The sequence below is a fragment of the Python bivittatus genome, unplaced genomic scaffold (genome assembly GCF_059951505.1).
Source record: "Python bivittatus isolate LINGU-HERP-01145 unplaced genomic scaffold, Pbiv_v1 ctg000020_np1212, whole genome shotgun sequence".
NCBI lineage: Eukaryota > Metazoa > Chordata > Lepidosauria > Squamata > Pythonidae > Python > Python bivittatus.
In genome coordinates this window covers 54,155,052-54,181,949 of record NW_028277030.1, presented here as the reverse complement: position 1 = coordinate 54,181,949, position 26,898 = coordinate 54,155,052, and the positions used below count along the sequence as shown (strand labels likewise).

At 35.6% G+C, this 26,898-nt stretch overlaps 1 protein-coding gene across 1 annotated transcript in view; it reads left to right on the top strand.

The window, feature by feature from the left end:
• The window catches only part of FBXL4 (F-box and leucine rich repeat protein 4), a 33,757-nt gene extending 9,190 nt beyond the window's left edge, over positions 1 to 24,567 (top strand). The window contains exons 2-8 of the mRNA XM_007422504.4: positions 3,022 to 3,607; positions 4,417 to 4,765; positions 8,620 to 8,864; positions 11,858 to 12,071; positions 17,947 to 18,018; positions 19,491 to 19,803; positions 24,177 to 24,567. Coding sequence (XP_007422566.1) covers positions 3,099 to 3,607; positions 4,417 to 4,765; positions 8,620 to 8,864; positions 11,858 to 12,071; positions 17,947 to 18,018; positions 19,491 to 19,803; positions 24,177 to 24,340 — 1,866 coding nt within the window. The 5' untranslated portion in view covers positions 3,022 to 3,098 and the 3' untranslated portion in view covers positions 24,341 to 24,567. The remainder of the gene's footprint in view (positions 1 to 3,021; positions 3,608 to 4,416; positions 4,766 to 8,619; positions 8,865 to 11,857; positions 12,072 to 17,946; positions 18,019 to 19,490; positions 19,804 to 24,176) is intronic.
• The last annotated feature ends 2,331 nt before the right edge of the window (positions 24,568 to 26,898 follow it).

Genomic DNA, 26,898 nt, shown 5'->3' with positions numbered 1-26,898 from the left:
CATGTGCATAAAAAACCAAGGCAAATAAGTGGTATCTGCAATATAAGTACACACACTACATAACTGTAGTCTTGGATGTGCTGTGTATGAATCCATGTGAAGTGATGAGGTTAAACTTTCACTCCAGTCCCAGTTAGTTATGTGCCATCAAGACTGGGGTTGACTCTTAGATTTTCTCCAGGAGGATCTGTCCCCAACCTGGCCCTTCAGGTCCTCCAGTGGTGTACCCATTGCCACTGTGAGTCTGTCCACCTTGCTAGTGGTCTTTCTTTTCTTCTCTTTCTTCCACCTTTCCCAGCATCAGAGCCTTCTCCAGAGAATGAGTTTAAAAAAAAAATCTCCTTAAGGTTTTTTTGCAGTCCATCTTGTGTTTCCAGAGATAAATCTCAATCTAACCAGGTTACTCTGGTCAAGAGAGTGCTACATGTTTTATTTCCCCCAATAAGTGAGATAGCATAGAACATATAAAGAACATGAGAGTGGTTTTAGAAATTTAATATTTATGCCAATCTTATAAATGTTTTGTGGATATGGAAATAACAGTGTCATAGACTGAAAAACAATTAACTAGATCAAGACTATGGCTACATTCATAAGGACTGTTGCTTGTAAGTCAGACTTGTTATATTCAATGGAATACTTCTGAGTAAATGATTTTGCTATGAATTAACTATATCAAAGCCTGTTGAAATCAGTGGAACTTATAATTAATCCTGGTGAACTTTTCACCTGGATTTCGGTGTGACCTGAAAGTAAGTGACTTTCAGTGCAATTCTTTATATGACTGCTAACAAGCATGCTTCATACAGTTCTTGCTTTGTTGGTATTTGGTTCAGATTTTGCTTGGATTGCTAAGATTTCCTGGCAAAGTAGAACAAATTCCAATAGCAGTTCAGCTCCCCTCAAATTTGCTGGGAATCATGACTCACAGTTTGAGAACTCCTGGGATATACAGTTTTAAGGCCTTAAAATAATGCATAATATCAAAGATGGTGCCTATACGTTATTAGTTGGTGTATGTATTTCGTTGTTCTTTGCATTATATCTATACTTACATAAAAACAGTTTTTAAATTCATTTAAAAACTGTTTCTGTGACCACTTATGACCACAGTTGGGACCAAAACTTCTGTCACTAAGCAGTGCAGTTAAGTGAGTCATGCCTGATTTCATGACCTTTTTTGCTGTGGTTGTTAAGCGAATCACATGGGCATTAAGCAAATCCAGCTTCCCCCATTGACTTTGCTTGTCGGAAGCCCCCTGGGAAGGTTGCAAATGGCAATCACATGACCCCAGGATGCTGCAACCATTGTAAATACATGCCGGTTGCCAAGCACCCAAATTTTGTTCATGTGACCATGGGGACACTGCAATGGTTGTAACTATGAGGACCAGTTGTATGTCACTTTTTTCATCGCTGTCATAACTTCAAATAGTCATTAAACGAATGGTTATAAGTTGAGGACTACCTGTATAGTGAACTTCTTTTGAAAATTCTACCAGCAATATTCTTAAGAGGTATAATGCTGGAAATTATTGTTTTGTATTGTATGAAATGGTAGGTAGTAACACAGAATAGCTGTCAGACTGTATATCTGGGAATAAACCAAAATCCCCAAGTGTTGGGCATTTGGGTGCTTGGCAACCTGGCACCTTCTGATTTCATATGTACTCAATCAAAATATAAAGGATGGAATGGAATCAATCTAAATATTCCTGATTTATGAAAAAGCTTTGAGCTACTTTTTTCTCCTTTCCTAAGAGGTAATCTTTATGGATTTTCTTTTTTGGCAGTTTTACAAAGATATAATGGTATATATTTGGTTGGATAGTATATGGAACACTACTTGTATTTGGGGACTAGGCTGAATTTGCCTTATGAGTCATTGATAGTTAAAAAGTGTGCTGGTAGTTAATAGTAAAGATTTGGGCAAAAATATAAGTTTTGCTCTGGGTAGGTAAGTCTTCTCAGCTTACTTTTGGATTTTTCATATTTCCTATATTTAGATTTTGGTTTGTATATTGTGTGCTTCACATTTGTGACCAGTGAACTTGTTTATTTCCATCAGGAATTTCTTTGAAATAGATATTACTGGATTTAAACACAAAAGACTGAAACAGATATTTATTATTAGAGCTGTGCTAAGCACTAAAAATTGTATTTCTTAAAAAGCATATAAGTGGGAGTGAAGCATCCTTCTTTGAAGTGTTAACTATATGCTGTAAAAGGCTTACCCTGCCCTTAACAAAGACTGTCCTCAGTACAAGCAGTTGAACAAGGACCACCTTTGAAGCAGCTGTGTGAGCTTTCTGAAGGGTGCTGCTTCTTTAATACTCTTTGCACAACTCTATTTACTAAAAGCGTTTGTGATTTCAGTACACGTGATCTGTACTATTTGTCGTCAGGTTTTTGGACCAAAGTAATTTGTTAGTTCATATAAAGTGTGGGATTTATGTGGTAGCACAGCAACAATCATTTTGTGCTATGCCCAGTTTTAGGACCTGTTTCCAAATTTCCATTTTGATTCTTCAGTTCTTTCTAGATTAACTTTTGTTTTGTTGTTGCTACAAGATATCATAAATGTTGTAATCTTTTTTTGGTTGGGGGGGGGGGTCTTTGAGTCAGTATTTGACTTGTGGCAACTGCCTGATCCAGTCCCTGTGGTTTTCTTGGCAAGATGTTGAAAGTGGTTTGCTATTGCCTCCTTCTGAAGGATGGGAGAGAGGGACTGGCCCAAGGTCATGCAGCTGGCTTGGTGCCTAAGGCAGGAGTAGAATTCATGGTCTCCCAGTTTCTAGCCCAGTGCCTTAACCACTATGCCAAACTGGCTCTGAATTAAAATATTATTAATAATTAATTATCAGATATTATTAACCTTTTTTATTTTTAATATAACATGAGACATTTTTTATTAGACGCCGATACACTGATTAGATATTTTAGTAACTTTTTATGTTATACCACATTTTTATCTGCTTCAAATAAATTAAAAGTTCTTTAATTGTTTGGGCTTTTATTCAGGATCTCTTCTATTTTAAACATCTCACAAAGAAGTCTTGAAGATACTGACTTTCAGCAGTACTTTACTACCTATCTGGATGTCACCAGCATTTCCTATGTTAACAGTTCTGAGTATGTTTTACTATATTTGCCTTCGGCGCCGAGCCAGGACAGCTACAAGGGGAGAACTGATGAACAATCGGAGAGCCATTGAATCAAATAGAACCCTACCTATCAATGTTGAATTGGTCCAGTATGCCAAAGAAGTGTTGGACTTCAGCTCCCATTATGGCAGTGAAAACAGCATGTCATATACTATGTGGAATTTAGCTGGATCTCCTAATGTGTATCCTAGCTCAGGGGACTTTACACAAACTGCTGTGTTTAGGACCTATGGAAAATGGTGGGATATGTGCCCTAGTGCACGAACACCTTTTACGAGGACACCACCCAGTTTCCAAAGTCAGGACTATGTAGAACTTGCTTTTGAAGAACAAGTATATCCTACGGCCATACATATTTTGGAAACGTATCATCCTGGTGCTGTGGTTAGGATTTTGGCATGTTCTGCAAGTCCTTATTCCCAAAATCTGCCCAGTGAAGTAAGGTAATTCATTTTATTAATTTTCTCTTTCTTTTACATGGTATGTTCAAATATTTAAAACAGAAAGTAATTTTTCTTTGAAAATTCTACATAATTTACCAAATAAAAAATTCCACAAACCGCTTGGACTCTGACTGTAGGTAGCAAGGAAAGGAATTCTTGTTTTCCATGGTCTTGTCTTTTCACATGAAAGCCTCTTGCCTCCATTTGTTTGCTTTTTGTATTTCATTGTTTTGTAATACTTCAGTTTAAGGGAGGCTGCTGTAGATATTTAGGCAACATAGCTCTTGAAATTGCTTCAGAACCCTGACCTGTAGGTCTGTCTTAATAGTATACTACATTAAAACTTCATTGATTTCCAAATGCTAAATAGCCTTTCCTGAACATTCACAGTGCTTGCTGAACATAGGTTTGGGGTGAAATTTCTCAGTTCTTGTCCTACTGAACAAGTTGTTCTGCTTTGATCTCAGAGATAACCAAAGGGTCTCTTTAATTGTCTCGTTACTGAAATGCATCTTCACAGTAGCTTACTCTCTTTGTTTTCTTCCCAATGCTGTGATAGGTTAAAAAGGAATTAACACTAAAATGTTGCTGAATAATGTTCATATGTTATTTAATCTTTTTTGGGTAAGAAATTCATTACATGCTGTGGAGTAGAGTTATTAAGAGTCCTTTATATTGGCCACAGTTTAATGTTCTTTATACAGTATTAGTAGTGGGTTCCCCCCACCAATTGAAACTTGTTAAGGAAATTAAGGTACTTATACTTCTATTAACTGCCCTGTGGTACTAATATCCTTTTCTTTTGGTAGGTGGGAAATCCTTTGGTCAGAGCTACCTTCCAAGGTGAATTTGCCTCAGGCACGTCAGTTTACACCTAATATCAAACAAATAAATTTTCCTACAAATTTAATCCGTTTGGAAATAAACAGTTCCCTTCTGGATTATTATACTGAGTTGGATGCTGTAGTGCTACATGGTTTAAGAGAGAGACCTGTGCATTCGCTCAGTACTCCAGTTATTGATATGAATGATCTGGATGACGATGAAGATGGGGAGAGAGAAAGTTACAGCAGCATGGACAGTCTCAACAAGCAGTTTAGTGCTGCTGCCTTCAAAGACTGGACAACTAATGGATACTTTGATAAATTGCCTTATGAGGTAAAAGCCTGGGAATTTTTACAGGGTTAAGAAAAATTGTCGTAACTACTTAGGCTGTAGATACTATATATTGTGGTACATAAGCAGTTACAGCTTCATATATAGACTTATGGACTTTGCCTTTTTTTTTTTTAGTTCTGTTATCTTCCTAGGTTTTACTAAGTGTATTTTTTTTTTCTTAAAATGGTTGGAACTGATTCAAGTAGTTTCTTAAAAATAGAAGGATCTAACATTAGCCCTAGTTGATCTCCACATGGAAATTAATTTTTTATTTCTATGCCAAATGCTTATAAAAATGAGTGTTCACAGAAGTTTCTTGATTACAGAGGAAAATACTCCATTTTTTAAAATTCAGCTATTTTTAAGCATCTGTTAATCAAATTATTTAAAATAGGATGGTTTTCCTCTTTTGAAAAGATAATACATTATAAGTACAAATCTTAACGGTTAAGTCTGTAACATATAGTCATTACACAAATGCTATATTCCTGTCCCTTTTTAATGTAAGTCTTAAGGTTTCAAAAAGCCATCTCAGGTTCTTTAATTTTTATTTAACCTTAGTGCTTTAAAAGAAATACACAACAGCTGCCATATTTTTATGTAATAAGCTTTTACAAGATGATACTTAGCTGCATTCTGGGAATTTTCTGAACTCCTCACATATTCATTATAATATCAAATTGTGCTTTGTGCTGGGACATAAACACACACACATTTAAACCGAGTGCACTAGATCTTAAACTAGTAATGATTAATGGCTATTAGTCTGTAGGCTTGGAACTTGTTATCTTTGTTTAATCAGAAGCAAAAATATACTGTGTACTGCAGTTACATCTTAGTGTCATAATCATAGTGACATTTCATTATACCCTTTTCTTTTCAGATATTGTGAGAGGTAATTTTAGTCTAAAGTGGGATTACCTTTTCTGGTAGTGATACTGACATGTTAAGAGTTGTTTATCTCTAATGCTGATGTTGTGCTGAGTATATATATTATCAGACACATTAAGATGAGGTTAATTAAAAGGGATCTTTTGAATTTTTCCTCTTTATACTTTTTGCAGCATTTGTAGTAGATTTGGTCATTTTTATTGATCTGAAATTACACTTTGTGCTTTGACTCACTGATGGGTGTCATGATTCAGAAATAATACTGTGTATAATATGTTAGTTTTATCACATTTTTAAAATTAAAAATGCTAAATATGATCTTAGAAGTCATCGCCTTTGAGTAATTAGGCTGGTGGTACTGGTACAATGAAAATAAGACAACTTGCCCTTCTCACAACTTTTACCTGATTGCAGTCTTGTCACCAGCCTCTATAAAATAAGCCACTCTGCAGCCTGTAGTTCCCATGCTGATATTTGCTGATCCCATTGTCAAGACAATTTGTAGTCTTTTGACATTTTCTGTGGCCATAATGGTACTTTGTGAATTTTTGTCTGCCATATATTAAATGCCAAATTTGATTTTTCAAGTGATAGACATCATAATTCTGGAGTTCTTCAGATTCAGATCATGATGGTTACAGCGTCCTGTGGTCATGTAATCGCCATTTGCGACCTTCCCTGCCGGCTTCCCAAAAGCAAAGTCAGTGGGGAAGCTGGCAGGGAAGGTCACAAGTTGCTCCTGTAAGTTGCTCCCACTCCTGCTGCTTTTTCTCCCAGGGATCTTGTACTCGTAGCATGTGCCTACCTGCAGCACCCCCACCCACACTCCATAGTGCCCACCCAGCTGCACTTGTGTAGTGCTGCCGCAGCCGCCTGCACACCATCCCACACCTGGCAGCATCCACCTCTGGCCTGGCCACGTTTGCACTGTGGTAGCCACCTGCACACCCTCTTGCACCTGTCAGCAGCCACCCCCTCTGCCTGCACTTGCACTGTACTGCAGCAGCCACTTACCTACCCACTGGCCTGCTTGTGAGCTGCCTGGGGCTTCTGACTTCCTGCCAGCTTCCCCATTGACTTTGCTTGTTGGAAGCCAGCAGGAAATCATGAGGAAGTCCTCGCTTAACAATCTGTGATCCTCCTTTAAAAATAGCAGTGAGGATTGCCAGCATTGCTGTTGCTAAGCAATGTGGTCCTGTGATATCACACTTTACGACCACATTGCTTAGCGATGGAAATTCCGGTCCCAATTACCGTCATTAAGTAAGGACTACCTTAGTGCTTTTGTATAATGTGAAACATATTTATGTCTTTGAATCCAAAAAGCACAGCTCTCATAAGCATTTCTCTAAAATACAGACCCAATTTAGGTATACTCAAATCTAGTTTAGACTATATGGCAACATAAAAAATAACAGGTAGGATAGACTTCAGTTGAGATACTGATACATGAGTCTCTGTTTTAATTTTATATATACAATAGATGAGGTTATTAGATGCATTTTTATTTTTAATAGAATCAAATCCCATTTAATTCAGAATGAGTGAAGAAAGCCTAAGTTTTACTGTCCCATTGAAAGTAAAATGGCTTAAAGGTATTTCAGCTGAGACATGCCCAATAATGGTCATAATAAACATGACATAAAAATACCTGATTTCAGTATATGTGCAGAAGAACTCAACTCAAAAATAAAATTGAAAGCTTCAGGTTTCAAATATGTTAAAAATACTTCATATAAAGACAGCCAGTTTGGTGTAGTTGTTCAAGCATCAGACCAGAAACCAGGAGAATGTGAGTTCTAGTCCTGCCTTAGGCATAAGGCCGGCTGGGTGACCTTGGGCCAGTCACTCTCTCTCAGCCCTAAGAGGCAGGCAATTGCAAGCCACTTCTAAAAACTTTGCCAAGAAAACTGCAAAGAGTAGTCCAGGCAGTCTCCAGAGTCAACAATGACTTGAAGGCATCCTCTTCCATCCCCCCAAAAAATCATATAAGTGAATTTTGATTATCAGATTGTAAGTTTTAATATGACTGATAGGGAAAAATACAGGTAGTCCTTGCTTAACAACCACAACGGGGACCACATGATTGCTAAGCAAAACATCACGTGACTGTGACAGACTTACAAAGTCATTTCCCATTTGGTTGTTAAACGAGTTACTGTGGGTCGTTAAGCAAAACATCGCATGAATGCGACTTGTGATTTTACTGCTGGGATCTCCATTGACTTTGCTTGTTGGAAGCCAGCTATGAAGTCCGCAAATGGTGATTGTGTGACTGTGGGATGCTGCGACAATTGTAAACGCCAGTTGTGAAGCACCCAAATTTTGACCACATGACTGTGGGGATGCTGTGACAGTTGTAAGCATAAGGACCAGTTGTAAAGTTACTTTTTCAGTGCTGTTGTAACTTCAAATGGTTGCTAAACAGGACAGTCATTAAGCAAGGACTACCTGTATACGACTAGAGAGTAAGCATATATAATTTTAAGTACATTTGAACATAACTGAAATCATACCAGATTTAGGTCTTGTTCAACTCTTTAGAGCAATGTTTCTCAGCCTTGGCAACTTTAAGATATGTAGACTTCAACTCCCAGAATTCCCCAGCCATCCAGAATTCTGGGAGTTGAAGTCTACATATCTTAAAGTTGCCAAGGTTGAGAAACGCTGCTTTAGAGTGTAGCCAACAGTATGCCATTTGAGGCTAAGTGCAGCCCATAGTGCAGGAACAGTTATGCACCCCAAGTTAAGTCTGAAAGGTGAGGTTGAAAGTAAGCGCAAAATAGAAGTATATATAGCAGTGCAGAAATTCTGTCCTTCATTTTTTGCCTAAAATAAAGCTAAGTGAAATAATGAAAATGAAGTTAGGGAGATTAATTTAATTAGAATGAAAATTTATTTACCTAGAATGAAAATATGATTTTGATAGAATAATTTACTGTTGTTGTTGTTTCTCAATTCAGCTCATCCAGTTGATTTTGAGTCACCTTACAGTCCCGGATCTGTGCAGAGTATCACAGACATGTAAGCTACTATATCAACATTGTTGTGATCCACTACAATATATTCATCTCAGTTTGCAACCATATTGGGCAAGGATTAATGACACAGCTTTAGAATACCTACAGTCTCGTTGTATCCTGGTCCAGTGGCTTAATTTATCTTGGACTGGGAACAGAGGAACCATTTCATTTTCTGCTTTTAGCAGGTCAGTATTCTGAATAGGGATATACTGTATTATGTGAAATATAAGAGAATCATACTCTCATCCTGTTTATCCCGATCACCCAGCAGTTAGAGAAAATAGAAGTTACATACTAACATGACTGTAGTCAATCCACAATAGTTCAAGGTCGGAAACATATTTCTAGTCATGGTTTTACAGCAATAAAGACATAAAATCCAGTTGCAGAGAGATAATCTGGCAGGCAGTTTAGCAACTCTTTTTTTCACATGGTTGATCTTGTTCTGATCATTTCTTCAAGAGTGGGAGTGGAAAAGCTCAAATTTTCTTTCTGTTGTCTTTTGTATTCCTACTCAATTTTTTCCCACCTACCAAACATTTGGTTGGTTTTGAAACTTAAAGCTGTTATGTAAACACAGTAGAAAAGAGAATGGATCTTGGAATGGTTTTGTGAATTCCTCTTCCTATAGGGAAAAAGTAGGAATACAGACTAGGTTATCTAATGTTCAGCAAAAGTAAGTTTATCTGTAGGAGAACTGTTTATTTGGACCGGAAAAAAAAAAAAGCTGAACTTGCTAAGGGGTAGAAAATTGCAGCCTTTGCAAATCCTTTGTACATTGAACCGATATGAGAATAGCAATCTAATACAAAACACTGGCCAAGGAAAAGTTGCATTAAGAACACCGCAGTCTTTTGTGAAAACCAGCATCCCAACATTATTGTTTTCTGGGACATCTTGCCACTGACTGAAAATGGCAGATTTTCTAACTACAACGTTTCTGTATAATGGCGTGTAAACATTTTAGTTTGTACCTTCTGCTCTCAGAACAATCTCACGATAGTTGATGTTTATATATAATGGTTGGATCTGTCACAGAACTCATACAGTAACATATATGTAAATTCTATAAGGGCCAAGAGTATAAATGACTGTTGACATGTTTCGTTACAATCTACTTTATACATTCAAACATTTCTTTAAGGAAACACTGATCAAGAACACATCCAAAATTCTACTTGTTTCATTTATTGTTGATAATGGAAATTCTGTAAATAGTGAAAATAGGCTATAATCAGTTTGTACCTACAGTTTTAAAATACTTTTTCTGTTTTTTAAAATTGGCAATTTATAGACTGAATAATTGACAAATATTTTCAAAGAATAATAACCCATATAAATGTTATTATAATATGTTTACACCGTACAGAAAGCTATAATACATCTTGTTGAAGTTTATGGACCAATGAGTAAATTGTCCTTCAGTGAGCATCATTTAGTGTTAATATATACTTTGGAGTGGGCAGACATGTTGTTTATGTTTCTGAAAATGTAAGTATTAGTAGAATATGTATTAGTAATAAGAAATAAAACAAATTAGAATAGTAATCTAAGATAGCTGACAAGCTAACGAAGTATTACCATGAGAGGACAGAATGCTTCAGGCATTTCAATATCCTGAGGCAAGGCTGAAGGTAATTTAACTTATTGATAACGTCCACCTCCGCGGGGCTATATGAGAATGTCGTAATGTTTCACTTGTGAAAATTGCTAAGTATACTAAACTTCTTTGCTTGAGCTAGACAGAGAATTTGAGAAATATTAAATGGGACTATAAATCGTGTATAATCATATGATGTTAATGCGATATAGCTGAATAATTTTATAGTGTTATATCACTAAGCTTTAGACATTTTAATAGACGAGCTATATTATCACGTACAGATTCTTTATATAATAAATTAAATTGAGAAAATTCTTTTTTGAGCACAGCAGACTAGTAAATGCCTTTGACAGTGTTTGAAATACCAGTAGTGAGAGGCTGTTGTTTCTTCTGTAACAGGGCATTAATTCTGTTTAAATGCTTTGGCAACGTGAAATAATATGTCTACATTAAAGCAATATTCCTCCTTTAAAAATAAAAAAAACATTTATCTTTATTGTTGATGACATTTTAAACAATGAATGAATCAATACAAATTAGTTTATTTTGACTTTTTTTTAGTCTAACTACTTAACTTTTTTTTTTTTTGCTCTGTTATTTTCTAGTTTCGCTTGAACTGCTTCAGTTGAATATAAGCAGGTTAGGCTGCATGTACCACAGTTTCTGTTCTGAAAAATAATTTTATCGTAGTATCAACACCCCCTTGTTTCCTTGGGCTTTCCCCATCTGTATTGCACTTGACAGTGACAAGGTCATCTGAGCATTCCAGTTCAGGGGATGCATTGTGTAGGACATACGAAATATCTAATATGAAGTTGAACTGTGTATCTATGCAGCATCAAGAACTGTGATACAGATTTCAAAACAGAGAAGGTGTGAAAGCCAGATAGTATAATGGTCCAGATGTATTGAGACCCACTTTCAGGTCTCCGTTTCAAACCACCTGGGTGACTTTGAGCTAATCATTGTCTCTTAGCCCAATCTATCTCTTAGGGTTCATCCTATAAGGATAGAATTGTAGAGGGTACCTTTATGCATGTGACTTCAAGCTCTCAGAGGAAGCGCTGAATAGGAATGCAATAAATGAATACAAATAATGCGGTATATCAATTATTGTGAAACCCAGCTGTCAGCTGTAATTCATAATTACATGAGAGTTTGGAAGGGGTTGTTTTTGCTTTTGTTTTTGCAGATACAATGGGATGCTGCATTTTGATCCTCTGTACACTCAAATCATCGCATCACTTCTGAATACCAGTTTTGTAACACTTGTAATGGATTTAAATATATCTTAAATGCTTACATGTTGGAATTTGATCCATTGCAACTGTGACAAAGAATCCTCAGCTAGCTGGATTGTCTTGGACCCTGAAGCTGATTATGATTACCTTCCAATTATCTGGGAGGAAGTTGTTGCTATGCTAAAAAGGTTCCTTGTTAGGCATGCATAATTTTGTTCCTGAGCTACTAAGACATGGCATGGGAAATTACTGGGAATTTACCCAGTTTTTGTAAGCAATTGAAAGCAAATGTATTTCTTTTCTTGGTGAATTGATTTATATATACTCTTTACAGGTTCCTGAAAGTTTGTGGTTCAGAACTAGTGCGCCTGGAATTGTCTTGTGGCCATTTCCTCAATGAGGCTTGTTTGGAGGCTATTGCTGACACATGTTTAAATCTGCAGGAATTAAATCTCTCCTCCTGTGATAAACTTCCACCTCAGGCTTTCAACCACATTGCCAAATTGTGCAACCTTACACGTTTAATTCTTTATCGAACAAAAATAGAGGTATGAAAATCATTTTTCTTTCACCTTTACCAGTGTTAATGCGGTCTTTGTAAAGACATAGTGAAAACATAGTAAACTATTTTAAACATATAGTAAACATCAGAGGAAGATAAACTTTGGAATGTGATGTTTGAAAGGCTCAATAATGACTAATTATAATAGAAATAGTAATTGCATTGGATCTGCTAATATTAAAATATTCCTAGCTGTCACTGCATATCTGTTCATATCAGTTTAAGGATTCTTAAAGTACAGTCATGTGAAAACTAAGTACACCCCATGTAAAGTTTTTCTTTGCTTTTTTAACATATGTGGACATATTAATATTTTATCATTATTCTAACAGTATATAAAGGTGATATAATTGAACAAAAAAAAAACCTATGAAAAAATAGACTTTGCAATTATTTATTCAACAACAACAACAAATAGATAAGGCATTTCCTTCTGTGGAAGAAGAAAGCACACCCTTACCTCTAATACCTGGTATTGCCCCCTTGGGCAGAAACAACCTCAAGTAAGCATTTCTTATAACTGTCTACTAGTCTCTGACATTGACTGGGAGGAATTTTTTCCCATTCTTCCTTGCAGATTTTTTCCAGCTGTGCAATATTTGAGGAGTTTCTTGCATGCACAGCCTGTTTTAAATCACCCCGCAGCATCTCAGTGAGATTAAGATCCAGGCTTTGACTTGGCCATTCCCTCCATTTCCTTTTTTCCCCCCAGCCATTCCTTGGTGGATTTACTAGAATATTAAGAGTCATTGTCATGTAGCAAGGTCCACTTTTGGTTGAGCTTCAGTCTTCTGACAGATAGTCTCATTATCCTTCATTGTACCCTCTGGTACAATGAAGAATTCATAGTGGATTCTATGATGGTGAGCTACCCAGGCCCCAATGTAGCAAAGCAGCCCCAAACCATAACATTTCCACCACTGTGCTTTACAGCTGATATCAGGTTTTTCTGATGAAATGCTGTCTTTGGTTTTTGCCAAACCTGTCTTCTCATACTGTGACCAAATAACTCTATCTTTGCCCTGACTGTCCAGAGCATATTGTTCCAGAAGTCCTGGTCTTTGCCTAGGCATGTGTGAGCAAACTTTATTCTTGCCCTGATGTTCTTTCTGGACAGCAAAGGTTTCCTACTGGCACACCTCCCATGTGGATCTTTTTTGTGCATCTTCTTTCTAATGGTAGACTCATGCACTTCGACATCAGTAGTGGCAAGAGCTACCTGTAGGTCACATGATGAAATGTTGTGGTTCTTAGAGACTTCTTTCAGCATCTTACGTTTTGCTGTTGGGCTGAACTTGCTGACCTGGACAAGTTGAGAGTTGTTTGAAATCTTTTCCACTTGTAGATGATCTTCTGGACAGTGGAATGATTGATATCTAATTGTTTGGCGATCTTTTTAAATCTATTCCCAGACTCATAGGCATCTATAACCTTCTTTATGACGGCCTCAGAGAGCTCTTGATGTAGGCATGATGATACCACACACTTCAACAACAAAAAACAAATCAAACTAAATGTCTGAGGTTTAAATAAGACAGGTTCCTTCCAGATCCTCTCTAACAGTGTTTTAATCATTTGCATGTGATCTGGTGTACCTAATACTAATTTTATGTATTGCAGCAGAGATAAATATAGGGGTATACTTAATTTTTCCACATGTGAAATTTGCATTGGTGTTTATTTAAATTACAGAATGGATTACAAAATGAAAATGGTGCATGATATTCATTGTATTATATCCCCTTTATCTATCAGTATTGTTGGAATGAAAATCAAATGTCTGTATGTTGAAAGTTTTTGAAAAAATAAAACATTTCAATGGGGTATACTTACGTTTTTACATGGCTGTATATAAGGAACTGTATATGTTTTATTTCCTTCATTTTTATTGCATGTGTTGTTTGGTGTGCTCTCTGGTATTAGGTTGATTGCAATGTTGAGTGTTACCCTGAAATTCCTTTAAGGAAGAATCAGCCCTGTTTCAGAAATTAACAGTAATTGGAGTTTCTTGACAATGTTCATACTAAAAATACCAGTATTGTATCAGTTATTACATAAGAAAGTTGCTATTTCCAAGATTATGAAAGCATTATTTCTGCTTATTTCTTTTTCATCAGTTACAGAACCTGTTAGTAATACAGGTAGAAGCCACCTGTTGAACAAAATGCTTTTTGGCTGATCTTCACCAGCTAGTTACTTACATGTACATGTGCAGTCAGCCTTCGGCAAGAATGCATTTTTTTTCATTGCTGCCAATGGAAAATGCTTCTTTTTTAATACAAAGAAATGTAAGAAGAAAATACATATGTAATAGCATGTATGATTTTCAGTCTTAAATTACATCCTCTGACTGCAACTTAATTGCCACCATATTTCATTTTGCCCATTGTCTCTCATTTTTGAATGTGTATGGCCAAGAACGGTCCAATTTTCAACTTTTAAAAGTACCTTTTAAAAGAAAGTCCTCTGGTTACACAGTCCAAATATCACATCCTTTCATAAAATGCAGCAAGCAGTTTCCAGAATCAGAACACAATATGCAATTCATCTCCTGATTGTAAATAATTGTTAAAAGCTTCTTAACTTTGGGGAGTACTTAACATAATTTATAATTTTGTTTCAGTCAGCCAATTGGCTTAACTCTGTTCAATTGTAATCTTTCTTGCAATTATTATACACAGAATATTTTTGTGCTAATGGTCTCACCATTTGCTAATACATGACTTTAATCTTTATTCATTTAATTTATTCATTAAATATGCATTCATAGCATGCATCCAGAATTTATTGGCTTGAATGTATTTAAGGTGCACGATGGACAATAAAAGCATATTGTCAACTTCTTATGAACCATTTAATAATTGTGTATACTTGATCTGATGTATATCTTAATTTCTGTTTGCACTGTTGTGTTGAAGCCAGAGTTTCTCTTTGAAAAATATTAATTATATACTTCTAGTACTTGAATTAACTGGGATCAGCATTGAGTTGTGGTCAGGATGAAATGGGATTGTCTATATTGAAAATAGGACCTACCAGTAATGGTTTCAGGTTCTGCCTAGGACTGCTAGGATGAAGATCCAATCAGTGTTGGATGGATACACACACACACACACACACACACACACACATATATACATATACATACATATACATATACACACATACACATACATACATACATACATACACAGAATTTCTTCCATCCATGGTAGGTAAAAAGCTCAAGAAGAAATTGTCTAGTTAGTAATGCCATGTCACAGGTAGAGAATGTTTTGATTGTTGAGAGTTGTACTTATCTTTTGGGAGCCCAAGCACCAACATGGGAAGGCCAATGATGTCAGTTGAGTGGAAAATGGATTTGAGGGAGGATCTTTGGAGAGTGTTCTAACTTTTAAACTACATTAAGTCATGTGTTAAGATGGCTCAGAATGTGCCATCATTCAGACATGGCTCAGAATGTGTTGTCATGTGTTTCATGTCTCAGAATGTGTTGTTATGTGTTTTGTGGCTTGGAATGTGTTGTGTGTTTCATGGCTCAGAATGATGTCAGATGACATTGCCAGTCTTTATTTATTATACGTATACAGTCTCCCATTTTACATAAAGTGACTCTGGGTGGCTAACACAAAAACATCAATACAGTAACAAAATGCAGTAAATAAATTTGAACACACCCAAAAGCAAAAGCAAAAGGTCTGAAGACAAACCAATCAACAACAAATTCATTCAACTCGTGGGTTCAATGCTTTCCCAACCCCCACATCTGAAAAAAAAGCCAGGTCTTAAAGGCTTTACAAAAGACCAGCAGGGCTGGGGCTAATCTAATCTAATAACATTCCAGAGGGCAGGTGCTGCTACAGAAAAGTCACAATTCATGCTGCTGTTGAGCAATACTGTTGAGGTTTGGACAGCACGAAGAAGGACTTGGGGACTGTACAAAATCTTGTTGCCTGCCCCTGTGCTAGGCTTTTTTCTAAAAGTCACTTATATCCAACATTAGATAGCTTTAGAACTAGCTGCAAACCAATAATTGCGTAATTGTATTTTTCGTATATGTTTAGTCCAACATAATGACATTGTAGACATTGAATGGAATATGCCCTTTCTTGTTGCAACTTACCTTTTAAGGTACCTGGAACTTGAATTCATACTAGCAGAATCTTAGAGGCCCATCTTTTCCAAACATTCTAAAACTATCCTTGTTCCTTCCAAAAGAGATCTGTACAGATCACAGTGCATAAATACATTGAACCCCATTTGATCATTTCTGTGCTTGTTACAAACGTTTTAATATCAGAATCTGAAACTTCTCTTACTGTCCATTTTACTTATGCTTATGTACCCTTTAGGAGAATCTAGGCTTTTTTTTTTTCATTTAACACATACAGTGCAAATGTCTGATATACCCAACATTATGGAGTAAGACTGGACAACTTTCTATTATTAAACTTGTGCATCTTTCTGATAGTTGGATTTTATCTTTGCTGCTCTTTTTTCTTTTCCCATTATAGTTTGTAGAAATACTTTCTAGAGATTAAATTTATTCACTCATCCTATCTAGTGTTAAACTAAATCCAATTATGTTGTTATAATAATAATTTATAGAGACCTCAATATTAAAGAGGCTATGAAACTTATACTTGGCTACAGAAATACAGTATGTGCTTTAGAAATAGCAAATGGCTAAGAACTTTTAACAAGATTTCTACTTATTGAGGAAGTTACCTATTTATATTTGTGTGTGCTAAATAGCTTGTAGCACAGTATTGGCAATTATCTATTAATTTTACATTGCAGCTGGTATTCCCATATGTTTAAAACTGGAACATCAGACAAAGTTATAAAACTTAATCAGTTTTTGTCATAGTTTTCTTTCATGTAACTTTTTATTTTATTCAGTAAAAATCCTGAAAAGGCATGGTTGAGCTTTTGTAAAGGCTTAGACCAAATGAAAACATACAGTTTGTGAGATTACATTGAAAGATACAGATTTGAATTTTTTACTGCACTATAAACAATGCATACGTTTTGCTTGTCTTTCTGTTATTCTTTTCCTGTTAGTTTTGTAAATTAAGAATTATAACATTTAAAAAATAATTGGAAAGAAAGAAAAACATTTAGGAAAAGATAAATTGCTAATTTGAGCTGGGATAGTATGCGTGCCTGTGTGTGTTAAAAGTTATACATAAATTTGAAAAAATAGCCATTTTTCAAAGTGCATCTGATATTCTGGTAGAGTCTGTTTCATTTTTTTTTTATGTTGTGGCACTTCACTGTGAACATGCTTAAAATGGCAACAACATGAATGTAAAGTGCACGTTATATTTGTTTCCATCTGCATGTTGCTTGTGACAGGTGCTCAATGATTGTCAGTATCCTTGTCAGCAAGACCATCCTGTGACATTAAAGTCACCAACTCGATCCTGATGCTGTGTGACTATTGGCAGTTCCATCAGGCTGTAGCTGATCACTGAATGTCAGAGATGCTCTGCTTTCATAGGATGTCACCAGCCCTCTGTGTTTTTGGTTTGGCCTTGCTTGTTGTTTGAACTTACCAGACTTCTAAGAGTCCTCCTGAGGGAAAAGAGCTGATAGGTCATGGGAATAAAGGTGTCTTCAGGGCATGCAAAACCATATCCACAGTGACTTATTATATAAAGAGTTGTAATGATTACCTTGACTATAAGCCAATCAATGGTTAGAGCATCTGGGGACTCATTAAATGGCATTTGTGGTGTCTGTTTCCTAGGTTTTGAGCTGAATTTCAGGGAAAGTGGTGACAGCCTTTAATGTCTAATTGACCCTTCCTCTTTATGTTTGCTTTCTATATTTGCTTCTGATGTGTTCCCTAATGACAGCAAACAGCACTGCTCAGCATTCTGAACTTCTGTTCAGAACTTCAGCACCTCAGTCTGGGGAGCTGTGTGATGGTAAGTTTTTAAAGTTATGACTTGTGATGATGCTGCCCAAATTTGCTGGCTTGGTCCCAGAAAAAATTAACAACTTATTTCAACTTTTTTTCTGATACAAATACACCTGTACTGATAGAGGGTGTGAGTGTATGCTTGAAAGTTGCCCTTATTTACCAGATCTAAGAATATCTTGGGCCTGACCATTTTGCTTATATTACAGGAATTGTAGAAACTAGGAATCTAATCCTTCCAACCCCCCTCCTCCCAAAAAATCATGAACAGTCACTCTCTGTTATGAAGCCTTCCAGAAAGAAATATTGGGAATTTTGAGTTTAAGGCTCTATTTTCAACCCAGATTTTTCTAATTCATTTGAAGGAGAGAATGTTTCCAGAATTGGGCCAAGGATGTTTGACTTTGTTCTATCCATTATAGTTATACAATATGTAAATGGATGTTTATTTGAGATCTATAATCACAATAGAAGTGGAAAAACATGGAAAAATATCCTCCCTTGTTTGAAATTTGGCTTACATAAACAATAGTGTGTAGCTACTTAAATACAAATCCATGAAGACATTTTCATATGTCAGGTTGTTCACATGCAGGAATTCTCCGTATAAATACAGTAGTTTACATATCACATCAGTGTACTCTTTCCTCTGCATAAATATTAGCACATCTGACTACTTGATGTAGATATGAAAATAAAATTTGTTTCTACAAATGTTAATTTTTAATTTCTTGTATGGTCTGTAATGGCAATCTATTGAAGTTTTCCTGGTATTTTGCATGTTATTCCCCCCCACCCAGTTTGGGACCAAATCCCAAGAATTGGGTTCAATAATTTATTCTCTAATCACCCTGCATATTAGATTATTGCAATGCACTCTAAATAGGACTGGCTTCTGTTATCAGACAGCCTAGAAACTTCCATTAGTTCAAAATGAGATTACCTAGTTTCAAAGTAAGAGTAAAGTCAGTCTGGATGATATTACATTTATATTGTGAAAATATGTGTGTGCTTGTGACCTCAATTTAAAGTGCTTTTTGAACATGATTTTGGTAAGAATAACTTTCTTCCAGATAATGTTCCCATTTTGGAATTGTTCTTCAAGTCCAGGGATCACTAAAAATATGGGGATCAGGACTTGAAGCAGGACTTTTTCAGCAGGCAAACTCTAGAGCAGCCATTTAAGGAAGATCCACCTGAATTGTTTAAATTTGTTTTTTATTTTTCATCTCTGAGGGCACAGAGGCTTAAAAGCCCCATTGTATGTTGGATGGAATTGTGTGCCAAAAATTGTTATTTTGCTGATGAATATTGAACAGAAATGGGTTTTTTGCTGCAAGGTCTTAAAGGTCGATTGCATGGTTGATACTTATGTTTCTTCTGGACCTGTAGTCTAGACAAAATATAGATATTGTTAGATATCTACAGTGAGAGTAGATAGTACAATTTGTTTTTTAAAAAATATTTTTAATTTGACAGATTGAGGACTATGACACAATAGCTTGTATGATGGGAGCCAAATGCAAAAAACTTCGAACATTGGATTTATGGCGATGTAAAAACATTTCTGAAAATGGAATAGCAGAGCTAGCTGCTGGCTGTCCACTGTTGGAGGAGCTTGATCTTGGCTGGTGCCCAACTCTTCAGAGCAGCACGGGCTGCTTTGCAAAACTTGCCCGTAAACTCCCAAATTTGCAAAAGCTCTTTCTGACAGCCAACCGGTCTGTGTGTGACTCTGACATAGAGGAACTTGCTGCAAATTGTACTAATCTTCGGCAGCTTGATATTTTGGGTAAGTAACAAGAAGATTTAATTCTCCTGTAAGTTAATTGATTGTTATCAGTGTCACATCAGAGAAAATTGTGTTGGATAAAGATGTGATTTTGATATACTATGTTTAGGGATCTCCTCTTTCCTGATGAGAGATTGCTAAGTAAAAACAACTGATACTAGCTACCTTCATGGCTTTTAAGAATCATTGGTAATGGAATAAATCAGTTTAATTCCAAATTCTTTGATTAACAAAATTGGGAACATTTGTCTAATTAGTTATTCTTTGCTGCTACTTTTTCTTTTGAAAAAAACAAAGATCTAGGATTTTTTTTTAATGAATTCCTGAAATCCATTCAAGTACTATTGCCAGCTTTGAGAAGCTCTTGGAATTGTAATAGTGCATGACAGGATATATTTGTAAAGTAGGAACCTTATGATAAAAGAGTTTCTTGAAGAGCATAGAGCAAAGCTCCTTCTTTAAAAAAGAAATTAAAATGTTGATTTAAATATTAATAAATAAATGTACATTTTCAATTGTGCTGCGGTAGACCCAAAAAACTGTTTCTCATCATACTTAAAACTGTAGTTTTGTATGTTAATGTAATTTGCCACTAACCTGGATGTTTTTGGATTTTCCAGTCTAGTTTACAGCCCTGGTATTCCCTGATAATACTTCCATCCAAGTACTAATCTCACTTAACTTGTCATGAGCCCAGACAAGTTTAGCCAAGTGTTATCATTTGCTGAAACTTGAATCCACTACCCCACCCACCAAGTCTCTTGGAAGACTTGGGAATTTCTAAATGACCTTGGCAACAAGACACTTGTGTTAACTTATTTTCCCATTTTCTGCTATCCTTTTATATCCCTCCCCCATTATCCAGGAGCTTCCCTGACTTCCAAAGAGATTTTTCAAAAGACAGTGGAGAGGAAGACAGAGAACAGGAAGCTTTCCTTCTAACTGCATTAAATTTCTCTGAGAAACCAGATTTATATATGTGTGCTTGGTTATAAGTTCTCTTACCCATAAAATGATCCCAATTGTATGCAGTCTATGCAGTAACATTCTTTGCTGGTTTAGTTATAATTTGCTGGTTGCAAGGCTTCATTTTCCATCAGGAATGGAAGTTTAATGCTATTTTCTTTGACTATATTTGACTCATCGGCTGACATTTGCAGGTGACATAATGCCTACATATTATTTTGCATGCAATCTTTATTGAATAAGAATTCACAAATAATGGAGCCATACCCTTCAAGTGACATACAGGCAAAACACACACCTTGTAAAAACACACACACAAACCATGCACCGTCAAAAAAAGCCAAAGTATGTAAAAGACACCTCACGGGCAAAACATTCTCCTTGCTGTGCTCTTCTGTCTGCCCCTATGTGAGACTTCCAGAATGTCTTCACCATCTCCCAGTTTACACTGTTGGTGTTTCCAGGAAGGGTAGTGCATTTCAGAAGTTAGCTGTTTTATTTTCTAAGAATGCTGTGGAGGTCCTTATAGACAAGGTGAAGCTACAAGTCAGCACTTTACTTTGAAGCATGAAAAACTTTCAGCTTCATTTTAAAAATAAAATAAAATAAAAATAGAAGCAGGTGGGGTAGGAAGCTTAGTGGGAGATATGGGTGACATTTTTGTGGCCAGCTTCTTTTCCAGTCCCAGGATGCCTATCAAGGCCTTCATTTTTGGAGGGAAAGTGGTTTGTTGGATTTGTCATCACTGTAGTCCTTTTAAGTGATAGATTTGTTTGTATACTTGTATTAATTCATTGTACAAAATATCTTGAAAGTTACTGCTGCAGAATGTTTGTGGAATGACTGTAACTGAATATGAAATATGTTATTGTTTCTTTCTAAACATTTATGTCAAAACTCTCCAATACTCAAGGTTTCATTACAACAATAAATAAACAACCTAAATATTAGAAAAATGTGCATCTGGTGCTGTTAAATGCATCAGTATAGATCCTCTCCACACCCAGCACAAAAATATGCTACCTTGCTGAGTTAAATTTCTGCCATGTAAAACATTGAAATCTTTTCCACAGAGAAAAATAAATCTCTTTTCAACATCTCTTTTGACGACAAGCTAGTTTCATCCTTTCTCAGGACTCCTTTTCCTGCTGTCAGTAATAGTGAGAAATTAACAGCGAGATAAAAGTTGTGCAGTAAAATGTTTAAATCTCATGACGATAGGAGTCCGTGCAAAAATACTGGTTTGAGAGGGGTTTATTCATTTGTTACGTTTATACTGTGCCTTTCATGCAGAAGTTCGAGGCAACGTACGTGGGACCCCCTCCTCCTCCCCACTACAATAATCCTGTGAACTAGTTGGGCTGAGAGTGAATGACTGGCCCAAATGAGTTTCTGTGGCTGAGCGTGAGCTTGAGCCTAGATTTTCTGCTCCTGCTCCCATACCCGCCACTCAGCTAGTAGGTACAAATGAAGGAGTGTCTGTATGTACAAGGATGCAAACTGACCACCCTTGGAAACATCGCCTACCCTTTTGGATCATGCTCAGATGCAGCTTGCTCCCATCCCTGCTTTTCCTCTTCTCTTCCTTTGTGGTTGCTAATACTAGATGCTTGTTAATGCTAAAGTTTGAAAATGGGTAATATGTGAAAAGGGTATAGTTCTGTTCTTTGCTTGCAGAGCAACATATGCAGAACCATTATGTGATCACATAAATTGCAACATATGTTTGGATTATGCTTAAATAAGGGCATAAAACATGCTCCAGAAAAATAAACTTCCACTTGATATTTTGTCTGCAGCCAGGCAGCATAAAGTACAGTTTAGGAGAATATGGTGGGTTTAACCATCTGTATGCACCCTACCTAAATTGCTATCTCAGTTCATTGAATTAAAAACAGTAATTCTAGCAAAGTTCACACATATTTAAAAGCCCTAATATGTAAAACCATTCAGGCATGAAAGGAAGAATAACAATGCATTCTTCTTTTGCACAAGAATACTTAACTGCTTCTTAGATGCTATAAACTAAAAAAATGCCTCCCACATTTTCCTAGAATGCCAAAAGCTCCAACTGTCCCCCTTGTGCCTGTCAAAACCATCAGCTTACTTGACAGTTTCAAAATGCAGTTACTCAGTTTCTGTACAGAAATAAGCGCATTAAAAACATCCCCCCCCCCAAACTAGGAGAGGCAATAACATACCTGTATTTCTAGGAGTTTCCATTATGAGGATTTCCTCAACCATTCTTCCCATCTAAGTAAAAAATGGGGCACAAGGATCTTGGCCTGATTTCAAAAGCCCTCAATATGCAGTCGTCATATTCAGGTTGTTGGGAAGGAGATGGCCAACCTGCATTTTTGTCTGGGCTCTGCCCATTGCTGGTTGAGATTCTTTCCACCATTAGTCTAAAGTAGCTGTTCCTGCTGCTGTTATTTTATTCTTTATTAATGGTTTAATCTCCAGTAGGGGGAAGCAATAAAGTCTAACTTGGTTCATGTTATACAATACAATATTGTTGTATTATAGAACTAATTGTATTTGTTTTTATTCACAAACTATTCAGTTAATAAGGAATATGTGCTCAAATAGTATGTTTGTGATATGTACTTTATCCTTAAATGAAATCAGTATCAAACATGGATCCGAGAATTCATCTTGAACTGTGTACTAGCCAAGATTACATTTTGCTGTTCATATCGTACTCATTTTAAGTAAGATAGGTTTGTAGTTGCATTGTAAATATGCAACAGATTACAATCTAGCTATGCTATCTTGGCCATTAGCTTTTCACCACTTGGCCTGAAGCACAGATACACCACATTATTAACTTAAGTAAGCCACATTTTACCACAGTCGATTTTTGTGTTGCACTTTCTGTAATCAGCATTTGTGGTGACTGTGATCTTAACCGCCCCACATAATTGATAAGATGGAATCAATACTGCACAGGTTTATTGAGCAGACTCTCTAGTTTGCTTGGAAAAGGGAAAGAGTAGTTAGGGCAGAAGGGGATAAAATGGGCCCTCTTGTTATAATAACAAGCTCATGAGATTAAATAGTGTGAAATGTTATGATTGCCAAGCCATACAGTAAATTGTAGGGTTGAACGAAGATTTAATTCTTCTCTATTCCATATTGGCTAAATATTATTTAATTTATATTCCAGCTTTCTATTTATTCCATCATTCAAAGTGACTTATAAAAAATGCAGAGTATAAAACAAAAATAACATTTGGAGGTATTAGAAATACTCTACTTTTTGCTATGGGTTGCGGTAGGAAAAAAGCATTAAAATGAAAGCTCTGGATTAATTAGGAACATTACAGCTTTCCTTAAATAGCACAATATATTTTGTTTCTTTAAATACTACTTTTTTCCTTTAACCTTTTGTTCTCTTTCTTTTCCAGGCACACGAATGGTAAGCCCTGCTTCTTTAAGAAAATTGCTGGAGTCTTGTAAAGAATTGTCCTTACTTGATGTGTCCTTCTGTTCACAAATTGATAACCGAGTTGTCCTAGAACTGAATGCCAACTTTCCTAATGTGCTCATCAAGAAGAGCTTCACTCAGTGACTCAATTCATATGCTGCTATATAGGACTGATTTGATAATTCTGCTTCCTGTGAATTTATAATGATTTTTTCAAAGAGAAAATATATTTTTTGTGAGGCATGGGAAAAAAAGGTTAATTCTTAATATGAAGGTAAAATGTGAAATCCAAGATTTAAATAATGGTCAACCATTATTCCTGATACTATACTTGACAAATGATTAAAGTGGAAAGCATCTTGTAAATGTAAGAGGATATACGTTTAAAATGTTTATTAAGCATTTAATCTTACTAGGATATTAGTATTAAAGTAATACAGTTGAGATAAGTGGAAGATAAAATCATTTTAAGGTTTGACATTCACTTTTAAGATGCAAATGTGCTTCGGAAGAATTTAGAACCTGAATGTCTCGAAGTATGAAACCTATTTTATTCAAATAGTTTCATAGATCCATTCAGACTGCTACTTGTAGTGAGAGCCCTGGCATTTCTAGTAAATGCAGTATAATTAGTTGATTATCTTGGAATTTATTTACCATATATTTTATTTATATATTTATTTTTAAGGGGCAGTTTCACTAGACTGAAGAGAATAGCTCAGTAAAGTTCCCTGACAGTCTCTCATGGAGCTGAGAATTTCTCCACCAATTTCATTTGGGGGGGGGGGGCTTCTTCTGGTAGCAAGGAAATTCTCACTACGTTGACATCCTATACTAACTTTTCTGTTATCATGTAATCAGTCATGAACAAGGAGGGAGATGAATAGTGCTGCCTTTTGGTGTGTTTTCCACTTGCCTCCTTTTATTCACTGCTTGAATTCCAGTACAAGGTGCAACATTAGGGGATGTTCTTATTGTGGAATGTTAGCAGGTATATTTAGAATTGATAATTTAGAACTGCATCAATATGATAAGGATTGCCAACTTTAATCAAACAAATCATTTGTGCAGAAAAAAAATGACTCCCAGTTGATTAGTGGTCTGAAAACAAATTTAAAGCAGTATCTTTACTTATAAAGCAATTTGGTTAGAGCTATTTTATACACATAAAATGAAGTATTCAAATTATCAGTATTACAAAAGACTTACATCTTTTTTTTCTTTGTCTCTCAAATATCAGTCATATTCATATAATGATAATTATTTGAGCTTTGTCTAAAATAACTCGGATATTTGAGTTGTATGTAATTGTGTCCATTTTCTGACAGTTAAATTTCTAGTGAGATGGGCTTCTCTTTCCATGTTCTCCAAACCTCTCCAGATGGTTGGGAGATTCTCTCTCTTTCTCTTTTTTTTAAATAATAATAACTTCATTAAATTTTTAAAAAGACACAATGAAAACTAACAAAAACTAATATTAAGAGAAAGAATAAAAAGAAAAAGAAAATTAAAAAAAGAGAAAATAGTAAAGATCAGAAGTACAAAAAAAGAGAAACAAAGGAAAACAAGAATTGACTTCCAACCCTCCTTGCAACAGATATAAGTAATAATATACATCAAACTCTTACTCTAAATTTAAAACTTAACTTTCATTATTTCTATTAACCCATATTATGTCTAAATCATCAAATCCATACAACATAATTTCATTTTTCTTCTGTTTCTCGCAAAAAGTCCAAAGAAGTTTTCCAGTTAGCATTAAAATTACACAATGTCTTATCTCGAATCAAAGCTGTCAATTTCACCATCTCAACCAACTCCATCAGTTTCACCATCCATTTTTCCACTGTAGGCAATGTCTTATCTTTCCACCTCTATGCATATAAAAGTCTTGCTGCTGTTATCATATATAAAAGCGAAGTTCCGTGAGTTTTTTCCAACTATTTATCTACCCAAAAGGAAAGTCTCTGGTTTTGATTGGATATTAACCTTCGAAATACCGTGTATACAAATATGTATCTCATTCCAGAGGGTTTGTTTGTTTTGTTTTTTGCTTTTTTACAAGTCCACCAGAGATGATAAAATGTCTCTTCTTATTCACATTTCCAGCATACATTTGAAGTACCTTTATATATTTTAGATAATTTTTCTGGCAACAAGTACCAAAGATACATCATTTTATAAAAATTCTTTAATTGTTATAACACAATGTAAATTTCAGTCCTTTCTGCCACATATTTTCCCATCTGTACATTGTAGCCAAAGTTTTTAGCCCTTAACTTGTTCGGTCTTTGGTTTCAATAAAAGTTTATACATCTTTGCAATAACATGTTCATCATTAGTACATAATTCTGCTTCAAATTCACCATATCTTACCATATTCAAAACCATAAGCCCTTTTATCTATTTTAAAGCTTACTTGTAATTGTACATAAGAAAATCATTGACACATGTATCCTTCTGATATCAATTCCTCTTGTCTTTCATTTAAAATCTCTTTGAGAAAATTCCAATATGGCACCTTAAGTTAACCATTTATTTCTAGTTATCATTTCTCTTCTATAAAAAGTTTCTTGTGACAACCATAAAGGAACCTTTGGAGACAATGTAGATTTATATCTGTTCCATATGGCACATCTACTAAAAGGTTTTTTAAAATCTACATTAACTTTAACTTTATTCTACCATAAATAGCTGTGCCA